Here is a 17691-nt window from a genome sequence, read left to right as displayed (position 1 = left end):
AGGGTGCCCGGTGGCCAGGTTTGTCTCAAATCTGTAGATAACTTGTTATTCAGGATGAAATGGGTGAGTTTCTGAAGAGGGTGTTCTTACCTTGCAAGCCTCTTTTTGGGGTCAGGATAAAACAGTACATCACAGACATTGGGTCACTGGGTCACTGGGTCACTGGGTCACTGGGTCACTGGGTCACTGGGTCGCTTTGTGGTCAGGCACCACAGGATTCTGTTTAGCTTTGGGCTTCATCATGAAAGGGCCCACCCCAGGCTTCCATGGCTGTGTTTTGATGCCCCGTCTCCTTTTATTTTCCAAAGAAGATAATTATACCTTCTGTGTCATGATGCTTGAAATTGGGAAGGTAATGATGTGAGCAATGATGGCCGCCAATGTTACAACACTAAATCATATTCAGAACCCCTAGCACAACGTTGCACAGGATCATGCCCCCATGATAACGTGTACTTTTTGGTGCTATGATAGACTTATGGCCTAAGACTATTGGAACCTGCCCTAGATGATGTTGTCTGAAAGACAAAGGCAAGAGTTCTCTAATTGGTAGTGGGGCCAGTCCAGAGTTTCTGCCTGTGGGATCTCAGCCAGGGGCAGGAGGCAATTTTCCCAGTGTTTGGTCTTATCAGCTTGGTGCTGACATTCAAAACACAGCGCTGTGCTTACTTCCTTATCCTATTCTCTCCTCAAAATGATTTTGGATAGCGCTTTATCACAGCCACAGAGAAGCAACTACCACACATGCTCACAGGCCAATATGTTGGAGGCAGCTTTCCAAATATATTTGCTGCCTATATAAACCAGGATCCATCCAATGTGGTGTGGTGGTGACTTGGAGAGAATATGGATTCTGGGAGGGTATTGAGGCAGAATAGCAGCCTGGGACTCAAGGTTGGGGAGCCAGGGGATTGGGCTGTCCCCAGCCTCCAGTGATGGGTGTTGGAGTTCAGACTTGTTATTCAGATCTTGGGGAATTCAAAGGTACAAGAAGCTCATTAGGAAAGCGCCAGCATTACCCTCCTGGGAATCAGGGCTGACTGGGGTAGAGTTTCAAAGGAGACCTCCTCAGACTCCTAATTCATACCTCACACAGAGCCTAAGAGCAGGTAAAGGTAAGAGTGACAAGGGACAGGGGGCACCAGAGTGTCCCTTCTGCTGGCCTTGGTCTCTACTGTCTGCAGATCCTGGTGGGTGTCTGTATTGTCCTGCCTCTTCTCTGTCCACTCAGCTTCCATGGCCTCTCTCTCTCTCTCTCTCTCTCTCTCTCTCTCTCTCTCTCTCTCTCTCTCTCTCTCCATTATTGTCAAGACAATATGGCTGACTCTTGCAGCCTGTTCACATCATCGCCTCCTCTCCATTCTCTCTGTCTCTCCCACTTCTTTCTCCAATTTGACACTATACTGCATATATACTAACAAGCACAGGTCATGGACAAAAAAGTCTTTTTTTAAAAAAAAATCAGGATTACTCCTAGTAAATGCTGTTGGATGGAGTGAGTAGGCAGGTTCTGAAGATGAGACAGTGGAGATGTGGTGGCAGCTGCCTGGGCATTGGAGCAGGACCAGGCTGGGTTAGACAATAAGAGGATTGTGAAACCAATGTCCTTAATTCTTGGTCTGGACCTTAAGTCCAGTTGTGCAAGTCTCATTACCGCTTCCCTTTTTCCTTTTTAAATAAAAGCAATGCTCTTGACATGCAGTCTGCCCTTCCCCTGGTCCCCCCTCCCCTTCCAGGAGAGGGTTTGTGTGTGTGTGTGTGTGTGTGTGTGTGTGTGTGTGTGTGTATGTGGTCTAACCCAATGACTCCACCTTCTAACATTGGCAGTTAGGGTCTTGACATATAAACAGTAGGGGGTACACAGCATGAAGGCTGGGATGCCTCTGGTCAGCTGGACTCAGCCCAAAGCTCTCTACAGAGATGGGAGTTTCTGAGCTCTTTATATAAGTTAACAGCCCAAGTGCAAGAAAGTTTTCTCTAGTCAAGCTGAAGTTGTCATCCTGGTGGCATTTATGCTTTAGTTCAAATCCAGAGGCTTTGCTAAGCAAATCTCATCTGCTTCTCACCAGAGTCCTTCAGACACTTCAAGGGAGACACAAATACAGAGGTGCGCTTAAGCCCAAGTCAGTAGATGGTTTTGTTTATAGCTCTATTGCTCGCTGTGTTTGTTCTCCTGAGTACATAGAAGTGTTGCAAAACTGGATGCTTTCACAATTTAATGAACTGCATAGGGCACAGTGATGGACTCTGGAAATACAGGGCTGCATAAAACAAGCCTCTGTTTAGTTTGGGGCAGCAGACAATAGCTAGATAAACGTATTTTCATAAGAGAGGAAAGAGACTGGAGGATGGCTGCCTTCAAGAAAGCTGCGGAGAGAAAGGGTTCATTAATGTAATGACATCTGGCAGAGGTGGGAAGGGAGTCAGTGCAGATGCTGCTGAGAGAGGTGCAGAGGGAGGCCCCAGAGCTGAAGATCCACAGTGGGGCACTTAGTCAGCGCTGGATGGGATGGAGTGGGTTGCAACAGGAATTTTATGGCATGAACAGTGGGAACAGCAGCACTGATGAGATCCCAGGTAAACTGCATGCTGAAACCAAGAGAGAGCATTGGGGGCATGGTTAAGTTTGAGGTGATTTCTGAGTATCCAAGGAGGGACTTCAAGTAGGCTCTTGTTCACCTGACATTTAAGTGAAAGGTCTTGCTAAGAGACTAAACACAGAGATATATTTAAGTCCAAGGCTGGCTGATTTCAGATGGCCACTCTTATCAGGAATATACATATATATTTCAGTAACTTCTTATATTTGTTTTCCTAGTGAACACAAGGGAGGTTATAAACAGAAAACTCAGAGGCATCCATATGTCTGACACACATTAACTTAGAGTCTCTGACCTGATGGCAATATTTCAGGGCTCTGCACACACACTCTCTTCCCAGTCAGCCATGGTGGAAGGGGCCTTCCTCTGAAGCTTGTGTGGTCCCCCTGTCATCTGCATGTGACCTTTCCTGACTCAGCACATCCATGCTCCACCATTGATCTGCCCCTTTGTGGTGTTTTCAAGCTTTCTCATTAATTCCCATCACTGGATGAGCCATGATCCTCACACCATGAAAGCTACATTTCCTTCACCAGGAAGCGCCCTACCTAGGACTCTCTTCCATCTTGTGTCAGAGTCTTGGACAGCCAGCCTGAACTTGTCTTAATTTGGATCTATTCTCCCAGAACTTTTTAGGTGCTAAAGTGGTAGAACATTTACCTCTTGTCTCATGTGTTATCTGTGCACACTGGGCCACAAAGACCTCCCTTTTCTTGAGGTCTTTGTCTCACCTTGGGTTTCTGTCTCACACAACATTCTTTTTTTGCCCCAATCTCATCCCCATCTCTGGGTTTTCTCCCTTAGCCTTCACAACTGTAGTTTTTCTAGTGTTCTGCATTCAGCTCTATCCTTCACACACTCCCTGTGGTCCTATCACCTCCAATTGCTTCAGGTCTTATTAAAGTACCAGTAACACCGATTTCTGCCTCAAAGCTGTGTCTTCCATTCTAGACACAGGCATCCACTGGAGGATGGCAATTCCACAAGCCACCTAAACCCCAAACTAGACTCAGTGCATCTCACCCAGATTCTACTCTTGTGTTGCTCAGCTCAGTGAATGGCACCACCATTCACATCCGCACTCAAGTATACCCCTGCTCATTCTCAGAATTCATGGCTGACGCCTCTCTTTCCCAGTGCTCTTTCGTCGTAGATATAGAAAATTCTAATGCTCTATTTTCATGTCACTAATCTCTGCCTTAGTTCCTAATATCATCTGTTCTTCATGAATAATGACATCTCCCACTTCCCCACATATATCCTTCACATTGTTGCCAGGGTGACTGATTTCCGATAGAGAATTGATATCTTGTCTATTCTTTTGTCTGTTATCACAAGGTCCACCCTCTTTAGCCTGTTTTGCAGGGCATGACAGTCCCTCCATGCTCTTCCCTTGCCCACCTTTCCTGTCCTGTCTTTTTCCTTGCTTAGCTCTTATGTCATGGCATCACACGTGATGACCCTCTGCACAGTGAGTCTCTGCACATCTCTGTAGGTAGCATCAATATATCTGAATATTGCCTAGCACAGGAAACCTGTAACCTTGCAAATAGAATCAGATGCCTAAGATATGAAAGGGAAAGTGCATAGTTTTGCCCTTTAGTTTGTCAGTTCCTCATCCCTGTGGCCTGTGCCTTCAGTTACCACCAGAGCACTCTGTGAACAAGATAAGTTAAGGAGGGAGAATGTCCCAAGCTGATCGATCATCCTGATAATCAGGAAATGGTGCTCTCTATAGTTTCTTTTCTCAGGATTTTTTCAAAACCATAGAAAAGTAACTAAGACAACTACTGCTGCCTTTGATACTATGGTTCTGTAGGAGATCTTGAAATCAGATATGGTGATTGTTTTTTCCCAGGATTGCTTTGCCTCTCCGGGGTCTTTTGTGCTTCCATATGAATCTTAAGGATGTGTCTTTCTCTTCCTGTAAAGTACAGCATGGCAATTCTGAACAGGATTGCTCTGAGTCTACACACTGCTTTTGGTAGCACAGCCATTGATTTCCCTGGTCCTTTACCATGGGAGGTCTCTCTATCATCTGGCCTCTTCAAGGTTTTTCTTCTGTGTTTTAAAGTTTTCCTTAGGATGTCTCTCACTTTCTAGCTTCTTTATTACACACACTCAGACCCAGATTCACATGGACACAGACACAGACACACATAGACAAAGCCACAGATACATACACACACGCTTTCTTTGGAGGTAACCAAGTGTGAGGCTGCTGCCAACATAACACAGCATGCCCTAAGCTAGAGTGTGCCCTGTGCCACAGAATGCCCTGTGCCATAGTGTGTCTCATGCTACAGTGTGCTGTTAGTTTTGTTGCTTTAAACAGTCAATCTTTGCTTTTTTGACTCTATGCTTTTCATTTTCCCTTTCAGCTCTGTGTTTCACAGAGGACCATTTCTTCCAGAATGAAGAACTTCTTTGGAGCATCTCTCACTAAGGGTCTTTGGTAATCAATGACCTGCTTTCATTTGAGAGAAAGTAACATTGGTTTCCAAAGGACTCTTTCACTGAACTCTAGGTTGATAATTGGATCTTTGCTCAATGCCCACTCCCCTTCCCTTTCCCTCCCTTCCCCTCCCCTCCCCTCCCCTCCCCTCCCCTCCCCTTCCCTTCCCTTCCCTCCTCTTCTCTCTTCTCCCCTCCCCTCTTCTCTCCTCCTGTTCCCTTCCCTTTCTTTCCCATCCTTACCTCCTCCCTCTCCCTCAACCACATTAGATGTGTTACTCAATTACTTTCTATTTTCTGTGGACAGACCTCAGCCTGCCTCATTGTTGAGCATTTGGAGAAACATATCCTTTCATCTTTGACCTGTTTCAGAACAACACTTGTTTTGTTCGTTTGTTTCATTTTCAACCACTGTCCTTAATAATATATTTCCTTTATATGCATTTTCCATCCACTTTATTTTTCTTAGTCTTCTCTGGGCTACATTTCTCTGTTCTATAGGCAAGCCTGTGTGTTCCATTTAGTCATTGACTTATCCTTCATTCCTTGTATTGTTTACCTACAGTCTATGAAAACATGTGACTTTGACTTATTGATTAACTATCCAAAGATAGCTATTTTTCTGCTAGTCCAGGGAGTCAGGCTTATAGACATGGCTCTCAATTTTGGGGATGCCCATCAATTTTTTGAGCTCTTCAACTAAAGTCAGTGTGGGGACGGTCCCACAAATGAAGGCTGACCTCGATATTTGATGTTAGTTCCATACAAATGTTGAGTTCTTTTTTTATTGTATATTTTTTTTATTTACATTTGAGATGTCACCCCCTTTCCCCATTTTTCCTTCCTAGAATCCCCTATCCCATCACACCTCCTCCTTTTTGCTTTTATACCATTTTAATTACATGCATGTATTAAGGTCAGTTCTAGGTTGAGGGTCTAGCAATACAATAGATGCAAATAGTCAAGGAACAAGGAAGACAATAAACACAAATAGTCAAAGAACAAGCAAGGCATTACACACAATTCCACGAACACTCCCGTAATCACTGTTTCTAAGAGCTTATCAGGATGACCAAAATATCTGAGCCTACTTCCCTGTTCTAGCCCAAAGTCATTTTCATGTCTGAAGCCTACTCACTTGTTCTAGCCTAAAATTTAGATTTCTGTCTGAAATTACTTCTTTGTTCTAGCCTAATTTTTTATATTCCTACCTGAAATTACTTTTTTGTTCTAGCCTAATGTCAGATTCCTGCTTGATGCCTACTTCCTTGTCCTTGGCCCATGTCATATTCCTGCCAAGCAGCTATTTTCTTGTCCTTGACCCATATCAGATTCTTGCCAAGCAGCTCCGAAGGCTCTCTACCTCTCCCCCCTTTTTTATTTCCTTAACAAGACTGAGCCTGTCTTAGGTTGTTCTGACAAGAATGTCTTCCTTACCTGTCATGGAATATGTATTATCCAAAGCAATGCATTTCTGTCTTAGGTTAGTAAGGCTCCATGCAGAATCTCACCTGTCCTTGGCTTGTCAGCCTGGTAATTTAATAACTTTGTCTGGGGGTCCATTTTCAGGTTCAAGCCATGTGCTTTGGCTGCCACAAATGTTGAGTTCTTAAATACCCAATTCTTCCCATGATGTTTTCCCTATGACTTTTTCATAAGCTATGTGGACCATGAATTATAAGGCATTACTTTTTTTGAGTATCCCCCATTATTTTGCAAATTCCACATTGTAAATGTGGAGCTCATAATCTGGCATCAGAATAATTCAAATTGTATGATAGAAGAAAAACATTCTGTTTCATATGAAATGGAAATTCTTCTTAAAGCTTTGCTCTCTGGCTCTGTGGGACCCTGATATGTACTTGACTTTGCTTTTCATGTTTGGCTCACCTGGTGAATGAATGGCAGCAGAATTAGCATCTGGAGCTTCTCTTTCATGATTGACAGCTCTGCTCTATCTTTGCAGCAGAATGCAGGACTTCCTTTGGAAAAACCGCAGCTCTCTTACTGAGTTCGTCCTTCTAGGATTCTCTAGTGACACAAAGATAAATGGCATTCTGTTTGGTATCTTTCTTCTCCTCTACCTCACCACCCTCCTAGGCAATGGGCTCATTATCACCTTGATACACATGGATTCCCACCTCCACACACCCATGTACTTTTTCCTCAGTGTCTTGTCCATTCTGGATATGGGCTATGTCACCACCACAGTGCCCCAGATGCTGGTACATCTGGTCTGTGAGAAGAAGACCATCTCCTACGTTGGATGTGTGGCTCAGATGTATATCTTCCTGATGCTGGGAATCACCGAGTCTTGGCTTTTTGCAATCATGGCTTATGATAGGTATGTAGCCATTTGCCATCCTCTTAGATACAAAGTCATCATGAGCCCTTTGCTGCGTGGGTCACTGGTGGTCTTCTGTGGGTTCTGGGGTATCACCTGTGCCCTGATATATACTGTTTCTGCTATGATTCTTCCCTACTGTGGCCCCAATGAGATCAACCACTTCTTCTGTGAAGTGCCTGCTGTCCTGAAGTTGGCCTGTGCAGACACCTCTCTCAATGACCAGGTGGATTTCATCCTAGGCTTCATCCTTCTCTTGGTCCCACTCTCCCTCATCATTGTTGTCTACATCAATATCTTTGCTGCTATCTTGAGGATCCGCTCAACTCAAGGGCGGATCAAGGCCTTCTCCACCTGTGTGTCCCACATCACTGTGGTCACCATGTTTTCAATCCCGTGTATGGTTATGTATATGAGGCCTGGTTCTGAGTCCTCTCCAGAAGAGGACAAGAAGCTGGCTCTGTTCTACAATGTCATCTCTGCCTTCCTCAACCCCATCATCTACAGCCTTCGTAATAAAGATGTGAAAAGGGCTTTTCTCAAGGTGGTGGGCAGCAGTAAAGGGTCAGGGTGAAGACTTGGGGGCTCTGAGACTAGTAGCCTTTGGGACAGTAATGAGAAAGTCTTCCATAAAGATACTACATCACATCCATTGAATTGATGTGGTTTAATGTAACTAACTTACTGAAGACTTTATTCGGATGTCACCATGTATTGCATGTACTCATTTGGCATGTGATTCTATATGATCATAGAACATTTCTGCATATGATCATATATACAGGTTCATAAAACTCCATCTGGGTATAGAACTATTCCACTACCACTCAGGGTAACATTGTATATGATCCCCAGTTCTAGCCTCTGATATAGATGCCATTGTTATTCACTCCCACAGCATAACTTCCTCATCTTGTGAATGTTATATAAACAGAGGCAGTAGGTGATGTTAGCAGGGTGTCTGGTTTTTACTCATCTTAAAACCCCTTTGATTCATCTCAAGTGCTGTGTATAACAGTTGTACGCTTCTATTTTTGCAGTAGTATAGTCCATATTGTCACAGTTTAACTTGCCTACAATAGTGATATTTTCTATTGACTATTCTGTATAAAGTTTCTATAAATATTCGTGTGAAGGTTCTTTTCTCTTTTTACTAGTTCTAAAATAACATTTGCTTATTTATTGTGGGAGGGGGCAAGTATGCCATGATGTGCATGTGGAGACTGAAGGACAGGTTGCGGGAGTCAGTTCTCCTTGTCTACCTTGTGGAACCTGAAGATCGAACTCAGGTGGCCAGACTTGGCAGCAGGTGCTGAGCCTCACCCTGTCCTTCACAGGCAGACTTTTGGAGAAAGATTTTGTTTTTCTTTTACCTCTAGAATAAATTACACAGGATGTGACTGTCAGGGCATATGATATGTGTATATTTCAGCATATAATAATATGTAAATCAAATTCACATGCCATTTCATGCATATTGGGGTTCATTTAAACAGATGCTCTGGAAGAGTGTGAAGCTCTGAGAATCCTTACAGTTCTGGAAGGATGTAAGTCAATAATACTACTTTGAAAACAGTCTGCCAATTCCTCAAATATTTGATGTAGAGGGACATGTGGTCCATCCATATTACTCTCAGATATATACCTAAGAGAAGTTAAAGCATACACCATTACCCCAAAATGTACATACTTGTGGCTAGAGAAATGGCTCAGTGGTTAAGAGCACTGGCTGCTCTTCCAGAGGACCCATATTCCCAGCATCCATATGATAACTCTCAACCATCTGTAGCTCCAGTTCCAGGGGAGATGCCCTCTTCTGGCTTCCACAGGCACTGTGCACATGTGGTTCGTAGATGTGCATGCAGGTCAAACATGTAAAAATATGTTTTTAAAAATGTATATACTTGTGGTTATGGTAACTTTATTCATGTCAACTAAAAAGCAAGATCATCAGCTCAAAACCCATTGGCTGAATGTGTAAGTAAAATATGGTATGTTTACACAATAAAATATATTTTGCACTAAAAGTGAACAAATACAATATAGTAGTATGTAAACATTATATATATATATATATATATATATATATATATATATATGCATACACATATGCTACAGTGTTGATTGGTCTTAAAATAAATTAAAGAAGACAGTTGTAAAAATTCATGTAGCATGTCACCCTGCCTATATAAAATATCCAGAACAGGCAAATTCTTAGGAAGAGAAGGTAGATCCATATACATGTATGGTGGGTATGGTAGGAATGGAAGTGCTATACCACCACCACTGTGCCCCAGATGCTGGTGCATATCCTCAGCAGGAAGAGAGCCATCTCTTTTACAAGATGTGTGGCCCAGATGTACATCTTTCTCCTCTTTGGGGTCACTGAATCTTGGCTTTTCTCCATCATGTCTGTGGACAGGTATGTGGCTATCTGCCACCCGTTAAAGTACAAGGTCATCATGAACTGTGGGATGTGTCTCCTAGTGGTGGGTATCTGTGCCACCTATGGTGTGGTGGGTGGCCTGTGCTATACCTTTTATAAGTATGGTGTTTTTTTGAGGCAATGAAAATGCTAATGGATAGGAAACTGTGAATGTAGTAAAATACCGGGCTGTATACGTGAACTTTACAGCATACGAATTACACTTAGATGAAGTTGTTTTCTAAAAGAATATGCCAGTGTGCTTTCTGAAAGAGCCTGTGCAGTCTGGCACTCAGTTTGGATATATGAGCTCTCATTGCTCTGCATGTTACCCAGAGGTAAGTGTAGTCAGTATTCTCTTATTTCAGGCTGTCTAATAGGCTAAGCAGCATGATGGTGCCACTGTGTGCATCTATATTTGATTAACAGCTTGTGTTGGTGAGTTTATTTTATGTGCCTATTTTTCTTCCATTCTATTTATTTTCTAAGCATTTGCTCAAAGTTCTATTTGCTAACTGGAATAAAATTTTAAACTATTTCTTTAAAAATTTTTATTTATGTATGTGTATGCATATGGGGGAAAAGGGAAAGAGGGGGAGGGAGAGGGAGAGGGAGAGGGAGGGAGAGGGAGAGGGAGAGGGAGAGGGAGAGGGAGAGGGAGAGGGAGAGGGAGAGGGAGAGGGGGAGAGGGGGAGAGGGGGAGAGGGAGAGGGAGAGGGAGAGGGAGAGGGAGAGGGAGAGGGAGAGGGAGAGAGAGAGAGAGAGAGAGAGAGAGAGAGAGAGAGAGAGAGAGAGAGAGAAGGTTCCACAACCTTCCCAAATATTGTTACCATCAGGGGACAAAGTGTTCAAACACATACACCTATGAGGGACAGTTCACATTCAAACCCCAACACTGATTCTCCAGCCCTGGTCTCTCTGGAGATTATTTCCAGGCTCTTGACCTCTGAACCATTCCTTCATAACCTCCTCAGAAAGCATCGCTCAATGTTTAATCGCCCTCTTCTTCCTCAACCCAGTTTGTGTAAAGAGTTTGTGTAAAGAACTGTCTACGGAGTCTGTATCTTGCATATCTCACGGAAGAGTCCCTGGGAAGATGGCGATTGTAAGTCCTACTTACAGCTCCCCAGGTATTTAGCTTTAAAGCTTTGGAGCCCCACTCCTTCCCACCAATTTAAGGAAAGCATTTTTCACGTCCTTGTTCCTTAGACTGTAGATGACAGGGTTAAGGAAGGCTGTGGCAATGTTATAGAAGAGGGCCATTTTCTTGCCGCTGTTTGATAAGGATCCAGAGCCAGGACTCATGTACATGATGATGCATGGGATGGCGAACATGGTGACCACAGTGATGTGGGAAGCGCAGGTGGAGAAGGCCTTGATCCTCCCCTGGGTTGAGCGAATCTTCATGATGGCAGTGAAGATGTTAGCATAGACAATGGCAATGAGGGAGAGAGGGACCACGATGACGTTGAAGCCTGTGATGAAGTCCACCAAGTCATTGAGGGATGTGTCTGCACAGGCCAACTTCAGAACAGCGGGGACTTCGCAGAAGTAGTGATCAATTTCATTAGGGCCACAATAGGGCAGTCGCATAGCAAAGAAGGTATAGCACAGGCCACCCACCACACCATAGGTGGCACAGATACCCACCATTAGGAGACACATTCCACGGCTCATGATGACCTTGTACTTTAATGGGTGGCAGATAGCCACATATCTGTCCACAGACATGATGGAGAAAAGCCAAGATTCAGTGACCCCAAAGAGGAGAAAGATGTACATCTGGGCCACACATCTTGTAAAAGAGATGGCTCTCTTCCTGCTGAGGATGTGCACCAGCATCTGGGGCACAGTGGTGGTGGTATAGCACATGTCCAGCATGGAGAGAACACCAATGAAGAAGTACATGGGTGTGTGAAGTCGTGAGTCCTGGTGGATGAGCATGAGGAGGAGGCTGTTGCTCAGGAGGATCAGCAGGTAGAAGACCAAAAAGAAAGCGAAGAGCAGAGGATTGGCCCTGGGGTTGGGAGTGAAGCCCAGTAAAATGAATTCTGTCACAGTGGTCTGGTTGAGTTCCTGCATTGTGATCTTTCCTGTTTGAAGAGATTTCAGACACGTGATTCTCAAAGTATATCAGGAGTGTGCAGGGTGTGCCCATTGTGCATTTACACTGAGAGCCTCAGGAGGCTTCAGATTGGCAAGTGGGGGTACTGAGAAATAGCTTGCATTTGATACTGAAATTTGGCCAGGGCTTTACTGGTACAAGTGGCAGGGGCAGACCAGGATAGCTCCATAATGTGCTTTCCATTCTGGCCTGTGCCTAGGATCTATTCACTTCTCCTCCCAACACAGCCCTGTGTTCCTCGGCTACTCTCCTCACTTTCTATTTTGTCTTGGAACTATAGAAGTAGTTAGGTATTACATGGATAAAGAGTAGAATCAGGGTTGGGACTCCCCATGATTTGAGTTAATGGCGTTAGGTTTTGGTTTTTAAAAATCACTGTTAGGATTTAAAAAGTCTCTCTCTCTCTCTCTCTCTCTCTCTCTCTCTCTCTCTCTCTCTCTCTCTCTCTGTGTGTGTGTGTGTGTGTGTGAGACACATGGAGGTACACACAGAAGCCAGAAGAAGGCAGCATATTCCTTGGAGCTAACATTGCAGGGAATTGTGAGTCATCCCATGTTGGTGCTGGGAACCAAACTTGTGTCCTCTGTGAAAGCTACAAGTGTTCCTAAGCCCTCACCTACACCTGGTGTTTTAATGTAAGCTGTGGAGTTTGAGGTCATTACACTTGCATGGCAAGCATGTAATCAGCTGAGCCCTCCCCTTAATCCCTCCACACCCAGTTTTACCTGGAACCATGTGACACCCTGGTTTCCTAGATTCTTTTCAACTTTCTCTTTTGTGAACCGTCACAGAGACGTTTAGCAGTTCCTCCAGAAACCATCTGGACTTTATTTTAAAAATGTAAACCAAGAAGCATTGTGCCTCATGCTGAGATTGCGCAGCAAAGGCCATCTAACGGGAACCTGCAGGCCAAAGATAAGCTACAGACATATTTTGCCTGCATTGTCTGTTTTATTTCTTTTGTCTTTGCTTTTGAATTAGATGATAACATTTTAAAACAGTTGAGTTTACGCACACAAAACTGGACCTTTAGGATCATGAATTAGACTCGAGTCTGTTCAGCCCTTGTTTCTATACTCAGAAGAGGGCTAGAGAGCAGTGGGTGTCTCTGGCTCATGTTCTCCTGAACAGAGAGGGAACTTCTTAGTCTTGACTCTTTTTAAAAAAAAATATACTGGGTTTATGTATTTACATTGCCTGCTTAGCCTCTATAGCATATGGATTTATGGTCCTTGTCCTAATGATGTGCTCTAGTTATGTGCCACTGTGACCACTGTTAAAAGGTCTTAAGCAATTTTTATTTTGTTTACTTTTTTTTGGGAAACATTGTCTTGTGTAGCACTGGCTGTCCTGGAACTCATTCTGTAGACCAGATTGGCTTTGAACTCAGAGATCTGCTTGTCTCTGCTGGGATGAAAGGGTGTACCACCATACCCAGCCTATCTTCAGAAAATTGGTGCCAAAGAAAAGGTGGGTAAGAGAGGGAACAATCAGATGACTAGGGACAGTCAGCCTGGAGAAGACTGGCTATGGCCAGGTTCCTCTGGTTCTCCAGTGACCCTCTGCCGAGCTGTATGAACATCCAACACTGTTTATACCTCAGGTTGGAGCTGGGCGGTAGGGGCACGAGCCACAGGAGACCAAGTGTCAGCTCACACTAGTGCCTCATGTGGACTGGCGACATGCTCTTTAAGAAGCCACTTAAGGATGAAACAGGCACAAAGGTGTGGGATGGATGGTTCTCTCACTTCTAGACTGGCTCCATCCTGACAACACAACTGGGAATTCCCTCTTGGGGGAGGTGGGGGTGGGATTTGCTGTAAGGCTTAATTAAAGTCTTTCAATTTTAGAGTTATACATTGTCAATTCTTGTAAAGCTCTTGAACATTTTTACCTAGGGCAAACTTATGTGCTATGAAGCCATTCCACCTCTCCTCCAGCAGACAAACATGGACCCACATGTCCCCTCTACTACTTAATGTCATTTACACTCATTGAGGCTTGATTTGATACCTACTAATGTAAGTTCTCCATTTTACCAAAGCTCGGAGAGGTGGAGTAATTGGCTGTGCACAAAGCCAGTGAGTATGAGGAGAATCAAACAGACTGTCCTCCAGCCCAAAAGGAAAGATGCAAGTGACGGGTCTAGGACAGCTTGCCCCCACGATGAACTTGCCTTCTTGTGGCTTGGATTGGCTTCTATTCTCACTTTCTTTGGCTGGTTTGCCCTGTGTTTTAGTGTCAGTTGGTTGGCCTCTGAGCCTCAGGTTTTGACTTTGTCACATCTAGGTTTGTTGATGATTGGCTGTCAGTGAAAAGCAGGTGAATTGTGTGTCTGCAGAGTCTCAGTGGAGGACAACACTAGGCCTGAGCTGACTAGTGCTTAGGTCTGGGCTGTTAACCTTGGTCCCTTGTCAGGATGAATAGAAATCAGAGGACTGCTTGTATTTTTACTGTGGACTCCTGTATTTGTCTCTAGCTCCTCTCCTGCAGTACAGGCTGGGACGATGCACTTAAGGCTGCTGACTTTGCCATTTCTAGCTTTCACTCTCAGCCAGCCATTGACTCTCATCTACAGAGAGAGCGCTGACCTTCAAAATGTCTGTGTTTCCTCTTCTTTTCTCTGTCACCAGCCCTCCTTGCCACCTGTCTCTGTCTGTCTCCTGTCTCTGTCTCTCTCTGTCTCTCTCTGTCTCTCTCTCTCTCTGTGTCTCTCTCTCTCTGTCTCTCTCTCTGTGTCTCTGTCTGTCTCTGTCTCTGTCTCTGTCTCTCTCTCTCTCGCTCTCTCTCTCTCTCTCTCTCACACACACACACACACACACACACACACACACACACTTCTGTGTGGTCTCACTGACCTCATACCCTGCCTGCTTTAAGGGTAAGAATAATCCAGAGGTTGGAAAAGCAGAGGGAAGATAGGAAAAGCTGGCAAGGCATCAAGAGGAAGACAGATATACTAGGCAGAGAAGAGCCAGAGGCCGTGTGCTATGGTGTGGGTGTGAGTGAGGAAAGTCTGGTGCACAGAAATGGGGAGAGAGGGCTGGGACCTCAGAAGGAGGGAGAAGGTTCATTCATCTCTGTTTCCAAAGAGAGGCAGATGCTGGAGAGTTAAAAGCTAAGGGGCTATGTCAGGGGTTAAGAGAACTCGCTGTTCTTCCAGAGGACCTAAGTTCAGTTTCCAGCACCCATTTCAGGCAACCACAACTTCTTCCTATAATTCCAGATCCAGGGGATCTAATACCCTCTTCTGGCTTCCATGGGTACCCAGCACAGATGATGCAGGCACACACATAAATGCATGCACACACTTCAAAAAAGAAAAAAATACCCGATTTTTTTTCTTTTTTAAGAGAGACAAAGGCTAAAGGAGGCACAATGACATTGGAACTTTACAAGAGACCAACAGGATGGACCAAAGAAGGCACACAAACCAAAGGAGAGGGGAAGGAGGGCAGAGAAGGAGGAGAGAATGTCAAGACGCTGAGTAGGCAGGGTTTGAGGGCAGTGAGACCACACAGTGACAGGAAGGGACACTCAGAGACAATGAGCTGAGAGTTGTGGATGGACATTTATAAAATGAAAATCAAGGCAGAGAGCAGGGAAAGAGTTGTCTTGGGATGTAGAAAGAGGGGAAAGAGGAGGAAAAAGTAAGGCAGAAGAATACAGGAGCAGACAAGCACAGGAAGGCTGGGCAGAGACGCAGATGTGGAAGAGGATGCAGAGGACCAGGCTCACAAGGGGGAAGCCTTATCAATCAGAGAGGATGCTGGAAGAAAAGAGATGGCTGGGGGTTAGGAAGGAGAGGACTGTCCTACAGGCAAAGCTAGAGACAGAGAGATCCCAGGTGAGACATTAAGAGAAAAAAAAGGTAAAAAGAGTAGTAGACTGAAGACCCAGGCAGAGAGCCTCAGTGGGGCAGGAGGGAGAGATGGGAAACACAGGTACAGCAAACAGAATTCTGCAGGGGCAGAGAACAATGGACACGGAGTGAAAGCTAGTAAGCAGGAGGCTAGGAGGACACATACCCTGGGACAGAGAGGGCAATAGACAGACTTAGGGAGGAGGAGGCAAAGACAAGTGGCCACATACACTCACAGATAGGAAAAGGGACAGAGTTAGACACACATGGCCAGCTGGCCAACAGAAACTATATGTTGTCCTGGGCTCACCTGGGGCTCTCGGCCAGCACAGCTGGAGACGGAGCAGCTGCCAACTCTCCAGGATTGAGAACACTCCCATCCTGGACATATAGTCCTACAGAAAAGAGGGTGTGGGCAGTGCCACCTCAGACTCTGGAGGCTGCTCCTGAGTGGCACTTGACCCCAGGGATCCAGACAGGACAGTTCCAGCAGCCATCTCTGGAGAGGAACTGGGCTCTGAGGTATCTCACTCCCAGGAATACCCCAGGGATGCTCTTTCTTCTTGGTTCTCAGATGGGTTGAGACTCAGCTGGGCAGGGCTGTGGATACTGGAGACACCGATGCTAGTCAGACAAGACCCTAGGCCAGGGCTTACTCAGTGGTTCCTCCTTCAGGAAAAAAGCATGAGGTACTCTGGGAGCTCTGGCTACACAAGAGGCCATGAAATTGCCCTTTCTCCTCTCCAGGAGATGTCCCCAGGCCATTTTCAACCGATTAGGATAGAAGGCATAGTATCTAGAGTTCTGGAGCTATCCTGGTCTACAGACATATTGCAGACTAAGCAGGCAAGGTATGGGCTCAGAAGTAGGGACCACAGAAAGCAAACATTACTAGTATACAAACGGTTATTATCATCCACAGTCAGCTACAGTTCATCAAACTCTCACATAGCCACCTAGAAAGTGATTACATTTAGACTGCATTTAGGGTGGAACCTTGGATGTGCTACATCTTAACCTTTATAAATCGTATGAAGCAGGAGGTCTGTGAGGGTCTGAAAGACCCTGGCAGCCTCTCAGGTCTCAGGTCTTTGTCTCCTGGCATTTCAGGCCACTTGCAGACAAACTTTTCTCTTCCCTGTGGGAAGCCCAGTGGGGAAGACAGGGCACAGATTTAAGACAGACACTGGAAAGACTTTTCATCTTAGAATTGAGTCAGAGTTAGTGAGCCAGGAGGGAGGGCCTTGGAGTGCTCACCTGAGGTCTACAAAGCAGGGAAAGAAGCCAGTTCTCGCTTGGTAGCAATAAAAATGGCAAACTCATAACTGAGAGTCAGAGACATTGAAGGCTTCTGTGACACTATGTCCCCCCAAAAGAAGTAGTTCAGACAGGAAGCTATTAGCGGGATACCTTAACATTGTGATAAAGATGCTGAGGTGTAGCTATTCACTGTTGGTTTCTGGGGGTGCAGGTAGGAAAGAACCATTTTCTTTAAGGGGATGGCCACTGGGAGTTTGATCATGCTCCAGTTGAGCGTATGGGCAACACAAATTGAACTTAGTGTTTTTTTTTTTTTTTTTTTGGTGGTGATGGGATGTCACAAGGGTGGGAGGGTGGACCTGGAAAGAGAGTGTGATTGGGGCACATTATATAAAATTCCCAAATAAGTAATAAAAATATTATGTTGGGGAAAAACTTTACTAAAATTAAGTTTTTAATGGGGGGGGGGGGGAAGAAATGTCAGACTCCATCCTTCTGACCATGACAGACTCATTGGCGCCCAGAGGGATCCCCTGTGAGGACCAGAGTTACAGTTGGAACATGGCCTAATAAGTCACTCCAAGAGCAAGGCTGGGGATTCAGCTAGACATCTGAAATAAC

The 17691-nt window shown here is 44.9% G+C and overlaps 2 protein-coding genes across 2 annotated transcripts; one reads left to right on the top strand and one right to left on the bottom strand.

Moving 5' to 3' along the window:
* The first annotated feature begins 5321 nt into the window (after positions 1–5321).
* On the top strand, positions 5322–8523 carry LOC117709065 (olfactory receptor 2A12-like). The gene has a single exon (XM_076934318.1). The coding sequence runs from the start codon at positions 7025–7027 to the stop codon at positions 7970–7972; it is 948 nt and encodes a 315-aa protein (XP_076790433.1). The 5' UTR covers positions 5322–7024; the 3' UTR covers positions 7973–8523.
* A 276-nt stretch (positions 8524–8799) lies between these two features.
* On the bottom strand, positions 8800–16196 carry LOC117708668 (olfactory receptor 2D2-like). Its single transcript, XM_076934317.1, has 2 exons — positions 16121–16196; positions 8800–11916 (listed from the first exon to the last, which is right to left on the bottom strand). Exons 1-2 carry the CDS (start codon positions 16188–16190, stop codon positions 10964–10966), a joined length of 1023 nt encoding a protein of 340 aa, XP_076790432.1. The 5' UTR covers positions 16191–16196; the 3' UTR covers positions 8800–10963.
* Between the last annotated feature and the right edge of the window lie 1495 nt (positions 16197–17691).

The sequence above is a fragment of the Arvicanthis niloticus genome, chromosome 5, assembly GCF_011762505.2.
Source record: "Arvicanthis niloticus isolate mArvNil1 chromosome 5, mArvNil1.pat.X, whole genome shotgun sequence".
NCBI lineage: Eukaryota > Metazoa > Chordata > Mammalia > Rodentia > Muridae > Arvicanthis > Arvicanthis niloticus.
This window is presented reverse-complemented; position numbering and strand designations above follow the sequence as displayed.